The sequence below is a fragment of the Dermacentor albipictus genome, chromosome 1 (assembly GCF_038994185.2).
Source record: "Dermacentor albipictus isolate Rhodes 1998 colony chromosome 1, USDA_Dalb.pri_finalv2, whole genome shotgun sequence".
In the NCBI taxonomy this organism is placed as follows: Eukaryota; Metazoa; Arthropoda; class Arachnida; order Ixodida; family Ixodidae; genus Dermacentor; species Dermacentor albipictus.
The window spans coordinates 230,262,978-230,281,237 of NC_091821.1; the positions used below are offsets into that span (position 1 = coordinate 230,262,978).

Consider the following 18,260-nt stretch of genomic DNA (forward strand, 5'->3'; position numbering starts at 1 on the left):
GTGAGAAATTTAATCTTTTCTTTATTCTGGCGCCTTTAGTTTTTTATTATTTTTTAGAGCTAGAATACTAAATGTTCATGTCTCATTTTTTAATTTAGTAGTATAAAAACTTTTAACAACGCTATTTTAATGTGTCCTACCAATGATTGTGTGCTTTTCTTCGTTTTCGGAATGGTTGATAAGGCTTACTTTCCATACATTTTAGTTCATTGGCATTGTAAGTTTTCTACAAACAGAATGTCCACCAGCACCATCTGCATGATGATTTTGCCACTTTTAAACATGAAATGCTCCTTCTCCTTTGCCCTGTTGTGCAGATTTCGGAGGGCAAACCCACAGCAAAAGCCATTATGAGCTCAATGAGAATCCAGTGGACATGAGTAAAATTAATTGATTATTGTTAGTTTTGGTGAAGAGAATGAAATTTAGCTCAGTGGCACAACTACAGATCAAATCCATGCCCAGTAGCAAGGTGCAGGCTGTAGTCAGACATGCCAACCACTGAGTTCTCCCCCTAGTTTCCCACTTGGAGTGTGTGTTACACAGCAAACTCTCCACTCGTGTGCACATGTATTATAGAGGCAACGCCAATTATAAAATAATTTACAGACAATGGAACTGACAACCAGGCTAGTTGGTGAAGCCCATAGGGCAAAAGAAAGACAAGGACAAGATAGCTCCCATCATGTTTTCTTTCTTGTTCTCATTTTGTCTTGCACTGCCATCCTCATAACGAACAAATAATTTACTTCTGCGGACATAGCTGGTGCTGTCTAAAACTTGTAAAATTTCTATGGCTGGTGTACATAACAATTATTGATGAGGAGGCAATTTGCCACACAGTACTAGTGTGTCTTAAAAAAAAGGGGGGGGGCAGGAAAAGATTTTGAATGACTTGCCAAGAAAGAGGCCTTACTTAATTATTTTTTTCATCTGAAAAAGAGGTTCAGATAAGTTTTAAGTTGTTAAAGCAAAGCATGTATTAAGTTTGCATGATAAAATTAATATATAATTACTGTTTGAAACTAATAAGAAGTGGACTTCTAACTTCTAACTCATATTTTAGAGCCTAGAATGTTCCAAAACTGTAAAGAAAGCATGTCTCGCAGTTTAAAGCGGACATTAAAGGCTTTTGAGAAAGATAGAAACGTTGTTTTTTCAACTGCTGAGTTTCAAGTGTGTTGTGTAAACATGCAGAAACGTAGAATTGTGCATAATGTTAGACTGTAGTTAGGGTATTGTGTGCTTATTTCTTTCTGAGCTTTATTTGTCCTTGGGCAAATGGCACATTGTATTAGTCTATCTTTTTATTTTTTCTATTGGGGGTAAATGGTCCTCTCGGTGAACAGATTTGTCCATTAGCTCACTATTTTGAAGAATACATATAGACAGCAGGATGACAAGAAAAGTGCCAACTGCATGCTCCTTGCATCGTCTAATGATTTTTCCAACTAATGAGCAGTCGACAAGCTGAAGCTGCCTTAAGGACTGCATTGCTACACCAGACGTCCTTAGAAGAGCAGAGCTCATCTTTCATGTTTTCTGCCAAGTAATACTTTGAGCTGAGCTTGTCTTCCATAGTGAAAAGGATAAGCTGTCATGTCATCTGAGTTAACTTGCTTTTAGTTAACCATCTATGCAGGAGTTTACATTTAGCACAGTGTAGTTCTGTACTGGTGAAATTCTTAATTTTCGTTGTGGGCTGTGCACGCTGAAATCTCAAGCTGAGGGTTGCCCCTGTAAAGTCCTGTGCTGAGGGACATTCTCATGTTCTGTTAAATTATGGCACTCATTCAAGTTTGTTAAATTAAGGTGAGCAACCTTGCTTACATTGTTGCAGAAACTGACTGGGGCCGTTGGAGATCTTCTGTCAGGAGAGACCAACGACATAGTTCTACCACCTACTTCACAGTGTGAGCTCAACTCACAGGACGTAAAGGACAACCTACTTCTGTTACACCTCATCGAAAATTTTTCCGATTTGATATCTGAAACTCTAATACAAAATAAGCCCTCTCTCTTGGAATTTGTTGTGGTAAGTGCATTGCCTAATATCCTTGGTCAGTTTAAAAGATAAACAATTTTTCTCTATCCTGCTGCTCTTGTACAGGAAACATTAAACCGAGTTACCCAGCTATCGAAGAGTGCTGAAATCAGCAGTCTGGCCTTACAATCTACTGTATTCTGCCTTACACTTATGAGTCTCCTGATCTCCACAGAAGACATGGTATGTTCATATTTACAGTGTATGTATGACTGACAGGTGCTAAATGTTGTAGGTATTTTATGTTCGGACCTAAGAAAAATATTAGTTGTTGGGGTTTGGCATGCCTAAGGTGCTTTCTGGATTGTGGGGGATGCCATAGTGGAGCACTGCATATTAATTTGAATTTAGTCACCTGTGGTTCATAACCTTTGTGAAAATTTATGTACGCAAGATTTGTGCCCTCCCCCCCCCCTTTAACACATTTGGAATGCGGCCACATGGCAGGCTGAATTTGATGAGAACGTTGTACTCAGCAGCAGAATGCCATAGCTACAGAGCCACTATGGCCAGCGAAAATTTAGAACATAGAAAACTACAGTATTTATTTGTGTGCTACCAACCTCTTATACTCTGCTCTTTGTGTTAATTCAACCACATTGAAAGCTTTAAAGTACACCCATGCATATTTAACCATTCTTTTAACTTGAACCTGGGACAAATTGTACCAAACCTGCATGTCCCATTGAGGTTGTAGTATTGGAAGCTCACTGCCCAAGTTTGAAGGGTAAAACAGAACAAACTGCGTGCAAGAGATGTGCGTTAGGGCAATTTATGAACAAAAGTTGTCATAATTACTTCTAAAATATTTTACGTCTAGTGGATAAATTTTGAAAATGGAACAATATAGTAGTATATGTGTATTGAGAGTGTATGTGATCTTAAGTTAAAGTAGGGGTTTGCTTAATTTTTGATGGCAACCAAATTTTCTTTTCTCTCTGAAGGCAGCAGCAAAGAATAAGGAATTGTGGCAACAATGTAACCAGTGCCTGGCATCTTTGTCAGGTAGCCATAGTAGCCCCGAGATAAGAAACCTAGCACACCAGTTGCAGGTGTCAGTAGCAAGCCAAGGGGTTGCAGCAGTTCCACAGAAGCCAAGTGCTACAAGTAATTCTGGCTCCTCTGCTCCACCAGTGGCAGATGATAAACATGCCAAAGCTGCACGCCAAAAGAAATTGGCTGCTATTGCAGCTGGATTTAACATTTTGTCCATTGATGACAGCCCTAGCAGTGAAACAGTGGTTGCAGAGGCTTCTCAACAACAGCTTGGAGAGGAAACTGCTAGGGTGGCACCAGAATCATCAGGAGTCCCACCAGCTACTGGAGGCACAGAATTTGAAAAGTTATGGTGCGAGTTGCATGATGGAATGGCACCCATCCGAGGTCATGCATTTATTCAGCTGCGCCGAATGCTTCTAGAGGGCAGTGCAGAAGTATGGCAGCGGCGAGACGAGTTGCTTGAGGCTTGCCACTCAGGCGTTCAAGATGAAGATTCATATGTCTATCTGAGCGCCATTCAAGCTTTGTCTGTTCTTGTTGAGAGAGACCTGGACCATCTGCTTCCATGGCTGGCAGAGCAGCTGTCTCTGGAGCAGCTCTCAGTGGAAGCACGCCTCAACTTGGGAGAGGTTCTTTTGCGAGTCACCAAAAACTTTGGTGAGTGCTCACACACCATGCTTTGAATTAGTACCTGACAGTCTATCTTTTTCAACAGGCAAAGTCTGCTGCTATGAATGATTAATTTGCAAGGTTAGCATTGGAATTCAATGTTAATTAAATTTCATTTCATTTTATTACCTTAGAGATCCCTAACAAAAGAGGTATTATGTAAGCAGTGGGCACTTAACCTGTACAGGTTCATTAGTAAAATACACACAATCGATACAGGTATAATCATGCTGAATTGTGAATGTAAGTAAGAGATGCAAACATGCTATACATGTAATTTAAAAGAGAAATTGAACAAATGAAACAATAAACAAATGTTCAAACAAACATTCAACCTTTTGGATGGCAGTGCTCTATATTTCCAAGTGTCATGTGATATTCACTGAAGTCCACAAAAGCAGCTTACTTTGTCATAGTGTTATTGATATAAGAAAAGCTTCACATTACGCTTACCCATTGACACATGAGAATTAATGTTAAATACATACAGACGAGATGTTTAGCAAATGGGAAAAGTGAGCATTGGCAAAGAAATTATAAGCTTTGGAAGGAGTAATAAAATTGTCAAGAATACTGTCAAAATGTTAGCCGAGTAAGGGAAAATGTAAACATGATGGTGTAAAGTAAATTGTGATGGCACCGTGAGAGTTCAGTTCACATGTCATGCCTATTGACATCACATCTTTTGCTGGCATCATGGTGCCACTCGTGAAGAGATGCAACACTGTAGTGTCTGGTGAGTCATAGAGGTGCTCACATGAAGGGCAAAAAATTTGGCAGGACCCACCTCACAATTAATATCGACAATAATGCGATTAGCGGTGAAGCAAAGTAGCAACACACCGCATTGCCACCATCAAAACATGTTATGTATGAGGAGTGTATGCAGCTGGGCTCCTCTTGCGTCTTTCTGAACGCACTGGGCCTCCTTGCAGTGCCACTGTGAAGCCCGTGCATGGCATGTGTGAATATATATTCAGACAAAATTATTTGAATATATATGATATGGGTTTGAATCCGCCCAGCACTGGAGAAATTTTAAAGCATTTTTTTGTCATTGAAAAGCAGCACATACCCAGTGAGCCAAGTTTGGTTTGAGACGATTGGTTTTGAACTCAATTCCCTCAGCACAGCAGCCGAATACTCTACCTATTAGAACAATAACTACCAGTGACCCAAGTAGGCCGGAAAACGGTTAGAGCCATAGGTGAATAGGCACATGGGTGCTAGAAAGTGCGTGAAATATCTTAAGAATGCTAATTGCATCATACCATAGGTAATGCAATCATTGCAGTGGTGACTATGGCAGGAATCATGGAAGGCCCACCATGCCTGATCGTCATTGTTTTCTACTGCTTGTTCATTAGGTTAAATTCTTTTAAAATTATGTGTAAATAAGATTTGTGTGTAGTTTTTAACAGAACTTCATGTTTTGCTAGGCAAGATATGAACTGCTTGAGGAAGGTTTTGGAGCTTCTATATAATGGAGACAGATGGAAGTCATCGATCCTCAGATGGTCACATTTAAATACTTGAAATAAAATAAATTAAGCCCTGTTTGCAATTTCTGTTCTTGAAGAAAAGTTAGGGGTTCTAGAATGTATGGAGCAGGCTTGCGTTTTGAATGTGTTTTGTGTGACTGCAATAAATTGTTCTGTGTTGCTACTCAACGTCATATATTAACTTACATTGACTTCTAGATTTTGACCTTCTGGTGTAATCAGCAGATTAGGCAGAGTACCTTGCTAGATAGCCTACTCGTATATCTGGTGATGGCCCTCATGTTGTGCCTTTCTTTGTGACATATCTGAAATTGATCTTGTTCTATGGAATAAGTTGTTTATTGAGTGCTGTTTTTGAGTAGAAACATTTGTGCACGCATCTAAATAGTGCATATATTTAAAAACTTATGGACATAAGTTGCCATTCTGCTCCTTTTATATGGCAATGTGTTTGTCTTTCATTCATAGGTGATATGGCTCCAAAGTACCGAAACCTTCTGGTGAACAGCTTTTTGTGCGCTGCAAAGCACTCCAACCCAGTCATCAGATGCTCAGCCGTATCTAATCTGGGTGAATTGTGTGGAAAGCTTGGTTACTCATTTGTTCCAATCACACAGGAGGTAAAGGCTGTTTGTGTATGTTTTCCTTCAAAAACTCACTGGTTTCAAGCATATAAACTTGCTGCTTTTGTTCTGCTAGATCCTTAATTGTCTCCGTGGCCTCATCAGGGATCCTGATGCCTTGGTATGTCATGCTGCTGTGTTGGCTCTAGGTTGTATTATTCAAGGAATGGGTCAAAGGATATTTCAAGTAAGTATTCTTAATGTGTAGTATCTGTAATAATGACTAACAGCACCGACACTTTTCTGCTTTTACTGGTGCAAGTGAAATCTACTGTGATGTGAAATGAAAGAACTAACAATTTGCTTCTGATAATTAGTCACATAAGTGATATGGTATGTTTTATTTTCATCTCAAGCATTTTATTTTGCAAAAGAAAGTCCAGCGTCACATGAATAGGTTGACATCACAACATTGGACAATGTTTTGCCAGTCATTAGATTCCAGAAAGCCACTTTCGCACATCTGGAGAGCTGTGCATGGTCTGTGTTCACTTCCTAAACAAAACTTTCTATTCAAAGTTCTGATGCTCTTCCAGGAGTGATGAGATACTAATGTTGCAGAAGGCTCTTGTGCAAGCAACGTGCATACCTTCAACCCCAACCCCCATGACATCACCGTCTCCTGTGATGGCTGCATGAATCTTGCCATGGATGAGCATGAGGGAACTCTCAATCTTTGCAGGCATTTCTCATCACCAAGACCAGATGAAGTGGCGTGCCCTGCCTTAAGCAACCTGAGTGGGCATGAAGTGAACTGTTAGGTCTTTACAAAGTATCCTAGCAGGCTGGCATTGTTCCTGAAAAATAGAAAACAAGCTGCTTGGTCCTACTCCTGAAGCATGGCAAACCTCTTCTCGAACTTGCCTCATACTGCCTAACAGCACTGGCTGGCTGTGTGCGAAGGGTAGTGGAGAGGACGACCTTTGCCCGCTTGTCTAGAAGCCACATCGTTTACCTAGAACTCCATGGCTGGCCTTTTGTGGACCATTCATCAATAGGTAATGTTGTAATCGATAGTATTACATATGTCCAGCATCAAAAATCACGTAAGCAACTATCTGCATCTTCAAAGACAAGCCCATTGGTCCTTTGTCGAAATGTTGACTACAGTGGCATTCCTTGTTCAAGCGCTGTTGATCACTTCAAGCCTCCATCTTGCTCCTATTTGCTACTTTATTTCTGGATGTCAAGGGGGCATATGATAACTTATTTCATGAGGCCATTTTCGATCCTCGTGAGATGGTTGGCTTTGGGGGTTGATCTAGTTAGTACTCGATTAGGAGGTTACTTTGTGTGTACTGAAGATAGCCCAACCACATGACACTACACCTGCTAAGGTGTTCCTTAAAGTACAGTACTAAGCGCCACACTGTTGAACCTCACACCCATTGACCTCATTGAACACCTGCCAACAGCAATCAAGGTATCAATGTATGCAGACAACAATGTGTCTGGACTTCAGTTGGGACATGTCCTCAGGTACGTGCAAGTCTTCAAGATGCTGCTCCTATGAGAATGGTGTTCCTTTGCATCCAAGGCCTTGGAATTTCTCCAGACAAATTGGCACCGATGGTGCTCACTCAGCATTCACTGACATCCTGTGCTGTCTCTCTTAACGAACAAAGCATTCCCACATTTCTTGGTATATTCATTGATAGAGACCTCTTGTGGAGCCCTCACATGACCTACATGAAACAGTGCCTGAAACCAGTTTCCCAGCTGTTCAAGTTTCTGGGTGGAAAAACTTTGGGGGGATGTCAGTACGTGCAATGTTGGAATTCTATAGGCTTTCCTAGGATTGTTGAGATACAGCTTGCCCATACTGGCCAACACTTGCAGAACAAACCTTCGTGCACTACGGGCCATTCAAACTCACGCTCTGCAAGAGGCTCAGTTTATCTTGGATTGCCAGAATGTGCGTCAACAACCATTCTGCAGTAGAATCTCGTTAAGCAAAACCTCAAGGGACTGGAGAAATATGTTACAATTAACAGGAGTTCCATTTACTGAGAGAGAAGTGCAGAGGTGTAGCATTCTATGTCGTACACACTTACTTGCATGACACAGACATGCTCGATCGACATGTTAAAAATAAAGAAGTGAATATGGCAGCTAGTCTGTTTCGTCGTTTGAGTGTGGTAGGTGACTTCTCGATTGTTTAGCCAAGCACTATCCTGGACTACCTGGCGCATAGCTTAAGAAGGATGTGTGGCACAAGGTTAAAACCGACCGAAGAAATAAGAGGAAATGGAAAGAGCACCAAACTGGTCTTGCAGTTTCAGCTATTTTTACAGCATTCGTGCATGTGCAGTGAGTGTAATGTTTTTGCACATGTACTATGCCTATATATTGGGTGCTTCCTTGAATAAAATTAGTTGCTAATTTGGCACTCTTTCTGTCCCCTCTTATTTCTTCTGTTGGTTTTAACCTTGCACCACCTATCCTTCTTAAGACTTCAAGGTTGGCTAGGCTTCACTAGTTTTGATTTAGAAGAGGCACCGATGATGTATCAAAGCAAGAACATTGCTCTTACTGCTTGACTCTGGCAGAATTAGAACGAGGTCATGCTGTTGGAGTCCGAATTATGAAATGGCATGCTGTAAGGTGTCCGAAATTTCAGTCGTTCTTATTTCGCCCGTCTATGGGGCAAGTGGTGGTGCCACCAAGCTGTCCAAACTGCGCATGCTATGCATTAAATATCTGTCAAGTTTTTGGCTTTCTGCGTAAAGAACAGATGTTGCAGAATAAAAATCAGATTTTGTCTTTCTCTGAAAAAAAAATACTTTAAAGCTTGCATCTTTTGTTTCGTTTACCAAGAATTGTAAAAATTTTGGGTCCAATTAATGAGTTTTTTGCATTATCCAAATATAAAACCAATCAGTATACTAAAGGCTGTTCCATTTAACCAGCAATTCCATTTACTGGGAATCTACTGTACTACAATCTCCTGGGACAATCCGATACAAACACACATTACCCTGGAACTGTTGAAAGTGTGTATTAGGCACATTGCCCAAGCCTGTTCCCATCATCTTGCCTTCCGAAAGACAATAGACATCATTTTGTGCTATAATGTCTGATTATTGCACCAGCCATCCATCAGGTTCCACTCCCATAACAAACCATTGATTCCTCCTTGGCGTCTTGTTTGACCAGGAGTGCACCTCACTATACCAGAAATCAAAAATATCTGAGCTGCAATCTCCTGCTTTCAAAAACTAACCCTGCTTTTTTTTTCTTGTGAGGTAGCACACTGACCATATCCATATGTATACTGATGCCTCAACGACTCTGAAGAGTTCGGCTGGAGCCACGGTTTTCCCAGCGAGAGTCACCATTTCAGTTTCAAAGTGTGCCACCTTACAATATCGATGGCTGCAAAACTTGCAGCTCTTCATGCTGCACTTTATGTCGTCAGCCAAGAACTACCTTGAAGATGATACATGTTTGGTGACTTAAAGTTAGCACTGCAGTCTACTAGTATCAACCCTGCAGCATAGACGGCATGAACAAGTGGTCTTTTAGATTAGAGAACTCATCCATACCTTAGCCAATGAAGGGTGTCAGATCAAGTCTTGGTGACTTGCATGTCACTGCAGCATCATAGGTGACAAGCATGCTGATGTCGCTGCTCAATCGGCTCTAGGAGACAGCACACCAGGAATTGGTACTGTTCTCAAGGTTAGATGTCACAAAAAAACTTTTCATGCTTGCATGAGACATCACGTCCTCCGTGTAAAACACCCCGTGTTTTCAACACAACCCACTGCACCATCTGGACTCTTCACTCTGCCTTCATATACTATCTGGTCTGATGCAGGGAGGGCTATCCTGCACTAGAAGAAGGCACTACTGAAGTATCTCTGGTCAAGCAACCTGTCTGAATGACTGTGACACTCGCGTGGTGTGTGTGTGTGTGTTCTGTATTTTTTCTCCCTCTCTTTCTACGTATGTGCATTTTTCTTTATCTTTCTCAGTGCAGGGTAGCAAGCTAGATATCTGTCTTCCGGTTAACTTCCCTGCTTCTCGTACCTCATTTATCGCTCTTTCTCTCCTGCTTGTAGCCTTTGGCTAGGAATGGCTTTAAAAAAATATTTTGCCTTTCACATTGGAGTGGCCGACAATGCTACTTGTGAACATTGTTCACAAGGAGACCCTTGAACATATTCTTTGTGACTCTCCATACAATTTAATAAAGACAATCACCCACAACTGCACTAGCTCATGTGACATCAAAGCGCCAACAACCAGATTTCCATGGTGCCAGGTTATACATTTGTAGCTATGCTGGAATCTTTATGGTCATTTTCCGGCATGAGGTAGAGATTTTAACTGTACCAAGCATTGTGCACTACATGGCAGTGAAGTGAGTGCAGTGCTGGAGCTGAATCCGTGAACGCCAAATTACACCACAAAATAGGTATTTTATTTAGTCGTATTTCGACAGCCAAAATATACTGCGATATGTACTATGTAACTATTGTTGAGGAACCATTTTTTTCTTCCTTCACAAACTTTTGACTGAAGTTATGCATTAGACTGGCTCATGCTGCAGTCTTTGAAACTCACAGAATATTTTCGTGATGCAAGGACATCAGAATGAAATGTGTGCAGCAAAAATGCAATTTCTTTATAGTGTTAATATTTGTAAAAGCATGGCAGTTTATGCAAATTATTCATGCCTTATTTACAGACAATATTCACATCAAGACACTAAACAGATACAGTGCATACTGTGTGTGTATGTGTGCGTGTGTGCGTGCGTGCACGCATGCACGCATGCCTGCACAAGCTCGTCAATATGAATCCATAGTCCTTCTCATGGCCCCTGTGTTGATTGTATCTCTATACCTGTATCTCTTGTACTCCCTGTGTTGCTTGTGGATGTTAAACCCAATGTATAGGTCAATCAATTTTCAAATAAGTTAATCTGTGCTTTCTTTTTTCTTTCTTTTTTTTGAGAATCATTGCTAAATTCATAATCGTTGTCTAAGATTTCAAGCTGAATACTTGTGATCGTTATCCTGAGAAGGCACCTGTGTGTAATACTTGTAAGTAAAAAGCATTTTGTAGCTATGTCTTTATCTATTTAGTTATTTACTTAATTACCCATTATTTTTTACTTACAACATACTGCTGTTCAAAGACCAAGCAGGGGAGTAAGCTTTACAAAAACAGACGAAAACGAATAGAAAGCATGAAGATGGTTCACAGAGCTTTCATTTGTGTGTCATCTCATTTATCTTGCAGGTAATGCCTCATGAAGTGAAAGTCATCTATCGAGATCTAAAGCATTTGTATGCCACCACACCTGACAATGTGACAAAAATACAGGCCCAATTGGCTATTGAAAACCTCAACTCTGCAACACAGGAATTTTTACGGTCCCAACCTCGTATGGAAAAACGTATTCAAATACTGGATTTGTGCAATCCCGGTGGAAGCTAGTTGAGTATGCGCCCTTAAAGTTATTTGTGTGTCAATAAACTGCCCTGAATAAAAAACTTGTGTGTTGTTATATAGAGAAAGATTCACAATGCAAGAGGTGTATAAGGACTTTAAAAATTCAGCATGGACCATTTTATAATTATAATAACCATTCTTCTTTCACTGGCAATATACTGATACCACTCCTGTTTTATTTTTCAGAGCATTGAGAAAAAAACAACTCTCTTCATTAGCTACAAATGAGCATATCGGCACATAAGTCTTCTCTTCCAAGCCTTTAAAAGGGTCTTGAATAAACTTCGACAATGTACAGGTAGAAAGCAGGCATAAAATTGAGTGGCAGGAATTTTAAGCAACAAAATTTTATTAGTGTTCTTGCGTGCACCTCCTCTATTGGCACATTTCTTCAAACCTGCTTGTGCCCGACCTCTGCAGGCCTTCATGGTGAAATATTAGTGCATCCAAGCTCCATGTCACAGTGGTGCACTCTTGCTTTTGGTTCTAATGCGCAGTTATGATAGTGTGTCAGAAAATCACAAAATACAATATAACGAAGCAAATAAAATTGGCCATTTGCTTCGTTATATCGAAATTTCGTTGTACCGAAATTGGTCTTTTTATGCAAATAAGTACAGTTGCCGATCAATTTTTCGTATAAGGTAAAGGGCCACAGGATTTTCCCAATTATCGGGCAATCTAAGAAAGCAAAATTGAATGAGAAAACAACTCATTTTGATGAATTTGGGGGTTGGCGACGAATGACACTGTTCCATGCCACGTCAACGATATCTTCACATCGGCGATATGAATTAAGCAAAGCCAGCCACGCTTTCATGTGCACTCCGTCCCCGCGGCTGATAACTTTGCCCGCACTGGGATGACGCTATCATGAAAAGAGCGGGCAGCTGGGAGCGAATGCTTCGTCTGCCTCTCACTCCAACGGGTCACCGAAACTCGAGATTACGTAATCTCCAATAATAAACACGCGGGAAGACAGCTTACATGATGCCACGCACTCTCTGCACTCTTTGCACGCGTGGCAGATTACCTCTAAAGCAGTGTACGCGGCTGCGTTTGCATGCGCAGCCAAAACCGAGAACTGCGCAAACTTACCTCCACGCCCTCTCACATGCACTTGATCGCGTTACCACGAGCTTGCTACCCTCCACCTGTTTCCCTTTGCTGGAGTGGGAAGACGGCACTTGTGAAGCTATCATCTTTCTTGAAGCCACCATCACCGCGCTGCACATGATTTGAGAGGTGCGTTTGTAAGCAGCCGCTTGTAATTCAAACATTTGACCATCTGCGTCAGCGGAAGTTTCAATTTATTGTCTCTGCATTTCTCTGCAACAGCAGTGAAATTTCGATATGTTGAAATCGCATACAAACATACTTCAGTATATTGAGGTTCTAAATACATGGTGTACTATGGACAAGAGGTTATAAAAAGTAAAATACTTTGCTAGATTGAAAGTTTAGTTATATTGAGGTTCGTAATTATATCAAGGTTTAACTACCATGTAAACAAAAGCTGCAGACAAGAGTGTTGGATTATAATTTGAACAATTCTGAAAATACGGTTTTCTCATAAGGAAACTGAAAGAAGTCTCTTGGGGGGACAACTATTCACGTCGTGGTTATAAAAAGTGCAGAGTATCCTTGAGACATCCTTGGTAAGCTGTCTGAAAATAGACAGCCAAAGAATGTCCTAGCTATTTCTCTCTGAAGTTGTGCATGGATATTGGGATGTGATTTGGATGTCCCACAGATGAAGCGTTTTCACTGAGATGTTATGTCAGTGGTACACCATCACATTTTTTAAAATGTAATAACCGGAAAACAAACATAACAAATGGGAACCTAATACTTATGACCATATGGAAAGCGATTGTGACTGGTGCTTTAGAGCATAAGAGCCATGAAAACGTAACAAACAGGGACGCATCAATTAGGTTCTAACTAGTACATATGTGCCTAATTCAGTGCAGTTCGCAAACAACAATGCTTACAAATATGTTAGACAAGTGCAGTTTATTTCTTTCGAATTTGAACCATACTACTAACATTCCTGATGGGTTGAGTGCCATTTATTCATTTGGTAGGGGGCATACACCAGTGATTGCTTCTTTTCTGTGCTCGTCTCCTGCAGAAACATAGGTGCAGTGTTTTGTATAACCTATATTTCAGGGGCTTTGCTCACAGCAGTCATACATCCTAATATGTCTGGGCTCTTGAGCAAGGCAACTGCATTAGCACAATTTCTGTTGTGTCGTTTTACATTGCACATGTTTAAAAAAAGCAAACATTAAGTAGGGATACTCCCAGATTGTTGCTGAATGAGAAATTGCACCCAAAATGTCCACAATTGCAAATTGTTTATTCTACTAGAGTTGTCATTCCTACAAAATGCGACCACTTCTAAGAGCTTGCAGGCCTCGGATACAAATCTTGAAAAATACCTGCAATATTTTCTTTCCATTACCGTCAATACATGCATCTCCGTCGTTAAAAAAATAATGCATTGTGCACATAATCTCGACTGACATCTTCCACCAGTTCGTCTTGGAATCGGTTTTATTGCAAAATGTGTCAGCATGTAGCGGATGAAGCACCTGTACATGCAAAATTTGCTTGCTGCGCACGTAAGGGCCACTCTAATTGCCATGCAACACAGATGAAAAAAAGGCATGTGAAAAGAAAAATACATGTTTTGACTGTGGATAGTTCTGTTCTCGTCCATTCCTTGCCAATCTCTTGGAAATCTGTAGAGTTTGAATGGCTGGTCTCTGCTTTTTGTGTTCTCAAGGCTGTTGTTGAATTTAGTAAGACAGCAGCACTGTGTACTAGGCTTGCAGGATGATGAAGTCACATTTTTTAACGTGAATGACCGTGAAAACACAATCTGCAACAGCACGCATGACAGCGCTTATATGGGTGTGCAGTTGCTTTGATGAGACAAGACATATGCGACCGTCTATGTCAAAATCTGTCTGTAAGGGGATCGCTCTCGGCACTGATGTTACAGGTGGAAAATTTAGAGGTCACGTAATCTACTGCAGGTGCCAGGATGAGCATGTGAGGGCTTTATGTGTGCTGTTTTGCCACATGCCCATTGTTGGACGTTACATGATGTGCTGAGTTTTGGAGGCGCGGCACTGTTCAAATGGTGAAGGGAGTGGCAGCGTGGAGTCCCTGCTGCAGGTGCTCCTCATCACTCTAGCATTGTGGCCATGAGTGCTCGAGGTCGTCGATCGAGTGAAGATGAAGTACATTTTTCTTTGTGTGTTTAACCAACTCACGTGAACAAGTTGTCCAATGTTCCACTAGTAGCTGTTAAAAACATTAAAAACTGCAATTAAAAGTGACCCAGCAAATGTTAGCGCTATCTTTAGTTTATACCTACACTGGATATACGAGTAGGTATACTGTAGGAAGTTGACTTTTTTTTAATCTGGTGCAGAAAAAGTGCAGCTCCCCCCACCTTCATGAAGCCATTTTATATAGAAGCAGTTTAGCATGAAAACTACACTTTCTAAATCACACTGTCAATGGGTTTAGGTAGCAGACGAGATACAAACAGGCGGGCATTGAAACACACGGCACCATTTGGTTTGCAACTGCTGGTGCTGTCGGTGTACTAAGTGCTAGCACGATCGTGTGTCATCAAGGAAGGTGACTTCCAGAGATAAGAAAATTATCATTATACGGACTTGTTGTTTCAGACTTTGCATGCTAGCTGTGTTATAGGCATAGCAAAGTTGTCTTCATGCACTGTGCAAGTTTATCTAGATTCGTTGCTGAAAGGAAACTGTAGTACTAATGCATTCAGTATGATTGCGCTCTGTGGTGTGTGTTTCTCTCCTGTGTGTCTCGTCAAAATGTTGCACAATCCAACCTCTAATATGCTATACCAACACACCCAGTCTTCAGCCTTGGCAAATTCAGTATGAGCTACACCATGCGACCACTTTGCCACATGCTTTTGCATTGTAGCTCATATACTGAGTGCAATAGTACATTGGCTATTAGTGTTCAGGGGAGCAATCTTATAATGGTTTGGAAAGTGAACTATTTGCTTGCCCTCGTGTGATTGGTCAGAATCATGCTTTCATATCAGCAAAAATGTGATTCTGATCAATCAAGAAGGCAAGCGACTGGTTTGCTTTATGAACCATTATGAGATTGCAGTGGTTGTGAAGTCTGTAGCTTTTTGCTGCTGATGCACAAAATGATGTGAAATTTTCTCTGACTGGCTACAATCTAGTCAGCCATGTGCAGCACAAAACATCCTGTCCTTCACTGCACTTGCCTGCACTAGCCTGCATGAAAAATTCGGGCAGAACTCTAGAATGATTATCCACATGTATGCAAATAGCCAAAACGTGCGATGTGTGAGGCGTGTGCTGCAGTCAGGCTCCTCCTTTGTGCTTCTGATGATGATTTATTGGCACCCCCCTTGAAATGGTGTGGTGACAAAAAGTTACCTAGCCTGCTTGAGTTATTCAGGTAAGCTATACATGCTTTTCATTCTAGCATTTTTCTACCTATGCCTGTAACAACTAGTTCCGGTCGTATCAATCTCTTCCTTGCTTTTTTTCCACCAATACTCTAAACATCTCTTGCTTATCCTGACTGCTTACCAATTGATATGCCATCCACTTTAAATCCAGGCACCTAAAAAAGGTATACATTACTTACAGGTTTCACTGGGTGAATACCTGCACGTTCCATTAGAATGTGCTGAGTGGTCTCTGGAGTTCTCTGCAGCAGACAAATGCCTCACTTAGTTGAAAACATTTGCTCCGGTATGGTTTTGCTTAGGCAACCAGCAAATAGCCATTGTGTTATCGTACAGATTTTCACTTTTAACTTCTTTCTTGCCATTTCTGTAAATCTTCATGGTTCTTTTTGTTTCTCCTCTGGGCACTCCCTGCCATCTAGTGGCATGCCCACGAAATCCGGGCGTGGCCTTCGATATGCGTAGCGCGCCAGTGCATGCGAACACTTGAGAAGTATTCACTGCGGGCATTCATGGCGCAGCGCTTTAAAGCGCCGAGCTGTTGTGCTTGTGGAACCCGTATGACGCGGGTTCACAAGCTGAATTTAAAGTGGATGGAAGCATATCAATTGGTAAGCAGTCAGGATAAGCAAGAGATGTTTAGAGTATTGGTGGAAAAAAAGCAAGGAAGAGATTGATACGACCGGAACTAGTTGTTACAAGCATAGGTAGAAAATTGCTAGAATGAGAGCGGTTTTTCCCAGCATCGGATCAATTATAAGAGATTTTAGGCCGTGCTGCCCTTGAGATCGGTTCACAACTACACACTGCACTGCCTTCGTGATCGGCCCTCACTTTAATACTACTACCTTATGGAGAAAGTGTCTGCGTTCACCCGGTGAACGCAGCGCAAGCGTTAGGTTCACCCAAACGTCACGTCCGGGACGCCACATCCGGTCTTTGTTTTTTTCACGTCCGTGATGTCACATTCGGCCTTTTTGGCGGCATAATATGGCATATGGCAGGCTCGGAGTGCACGAAGCGGTGGATCGCTTATTTTTCGGGCTTTTGCTTCTCGTAAGTATACTTCGTCTTTGCGTTTGATGTGCATCTACTACGCGTAGCTAATCTTTCGACTGCATGATGCCATATATAGGTGTTCTGTGATGATACTTTATAGCCAGGTTCCTCACGAGCTTTTGTGATGCATTGCAGGGACCGCCACACCGGCCAGCCAGTGCTACAGTGTCCTAATGCAGAGAACGTATATTACACGGAACTGCGCTCCTTCAGAGTTATTTAGAGTCTTTTTCAGAAGCACGTAACAGTAACATTACTTGGTTATACTTGGTTACGGTGCTGCTACATGGCAGAATATTTGAATGGCAGATGTCCCGAGTTCGGCATGTAAGTACGTACGTACGCGCGCTTGTTTAGCCTAAATAAGAGTTTCTATTGTTCCCCAATGGAAATGCACATTCCTGATGCACGGTTCAGATCTGCCGGCTAAGGGCGGTAGTGAATAAAGTCACCAAATTGCGGCCTCGTTGCGGTCTCGCATTGCGGCCTCATTGCACGGTCGGGAAAAATTGCTTTAGAACCAAAATTTCGCTGCGCTGTCAGTAGCCATTCACTGATAAGCTTTCTCTGCAGCGTAATGCTCAGTGCAGGTGTGATGGGGGTTGTGTGTGCGGTCGGTATGTGACCGATATTCCTGAACGCAGTGTCATTCAGCGATGTGCACAGCTGTGGCTGATTGTAGAATGTGGGCTGTGACAGGAGTGATGGGGACCATGCTCCTGCCTCGGCCAAGGTTGCAGCGATTTCAGAGCTGCAGGGAGCGCCCAGGCAGAACCTAATCTCGGCCCTATGCTGCAGCTCCAGCTTCTTGAGACGGGCACGTGGTAGTGCCACGAGTGGGAGGACGTACCGCAGGCGTGAGGTGGCTACTGCATGGTACAGCCGCAGAGCCCACCTAGTGGTGCAGCTCTGTCCTCGGGCAACAAGCTGGGAGACTGCCTTGTGGACCCGGAGGACCTGGACATGCAGGGTCTTGACAGCAGGCAGCCAGGTCAGCCGGTGATGAACGTGTAGCCCCGGGTACGTCACTGCCAGGCTTCAAGGTCGCCTTCCAGTTGCAGCTGTGCAGCGGGCGATTGCTCTTGGGTGGAGCAGCATGGCCTCGGTCTTCCTTGCCGAGATGGCAAGGCCAATGCAGCTCGTGTAAGCAGCGGCGGTGTCGAGGGCTCTTTGCAGAGCCGAGCGCGCACTGCTGTGGCTGTGTGGTGGATTTCGCACACATAGGGCGATGTGGTCCGCGTTGATGGAGGTATTCACGTGGTTGTGGGGGTCAGTCTGCAGGACAGCAGGCAGTCGGGCCAGGTTGAACAGGAAAGGGCTCACCACTGATCCTTGTGGGACGCCCTCTACCAAATAGGTCCAGGGCCTGCTGAACGACTGGATAGGGCAGGCCGTCA

General features: G+C 42.3%; 1 protein-coding gene across 2 annotated transcripts in view; it reads left to right on the top strand.

Annotated features, from left to right (window-relative positions):
- Positions 1-11,335, top strand: part of Tango6 (transport and golgi organization 6) — a 33,658-nt gene extending 22,323 nt beyond the window's left edge. For both annotated transcript variants that reach the window (XM_070531023.1, XM_070531024.1), the window contains 6 exons: positions 1,841-2,035; positions 2,111-2,227; positions 2,989-3,700; positions 5,683-5,834; positions 5,914-6,024; positions 11,088-11,335. In XM_070531023.1, coding sequence (XP_070387124.1) covers positions 1,841-2,035; positions 2,111-2,227; positions 2,989-3,700; positions 5,683-5,834; positions 5,914-6,024; positions 11,088-11,285 — 1,485 coding nt within the window. In that variant the 3' untranslated portion in view covers positions 11,286-11,335. The remainder of the gene's footprint in view (positions 1-1,840; positions 2,036-2,110; positions 2,228-2,988; positions 3,701-5,682; positions 5,835-5,913; positions 6,025-11,087) is intronic.
- Positions 11,336-18,260: the final 6,925 nt, after the last annotated feature.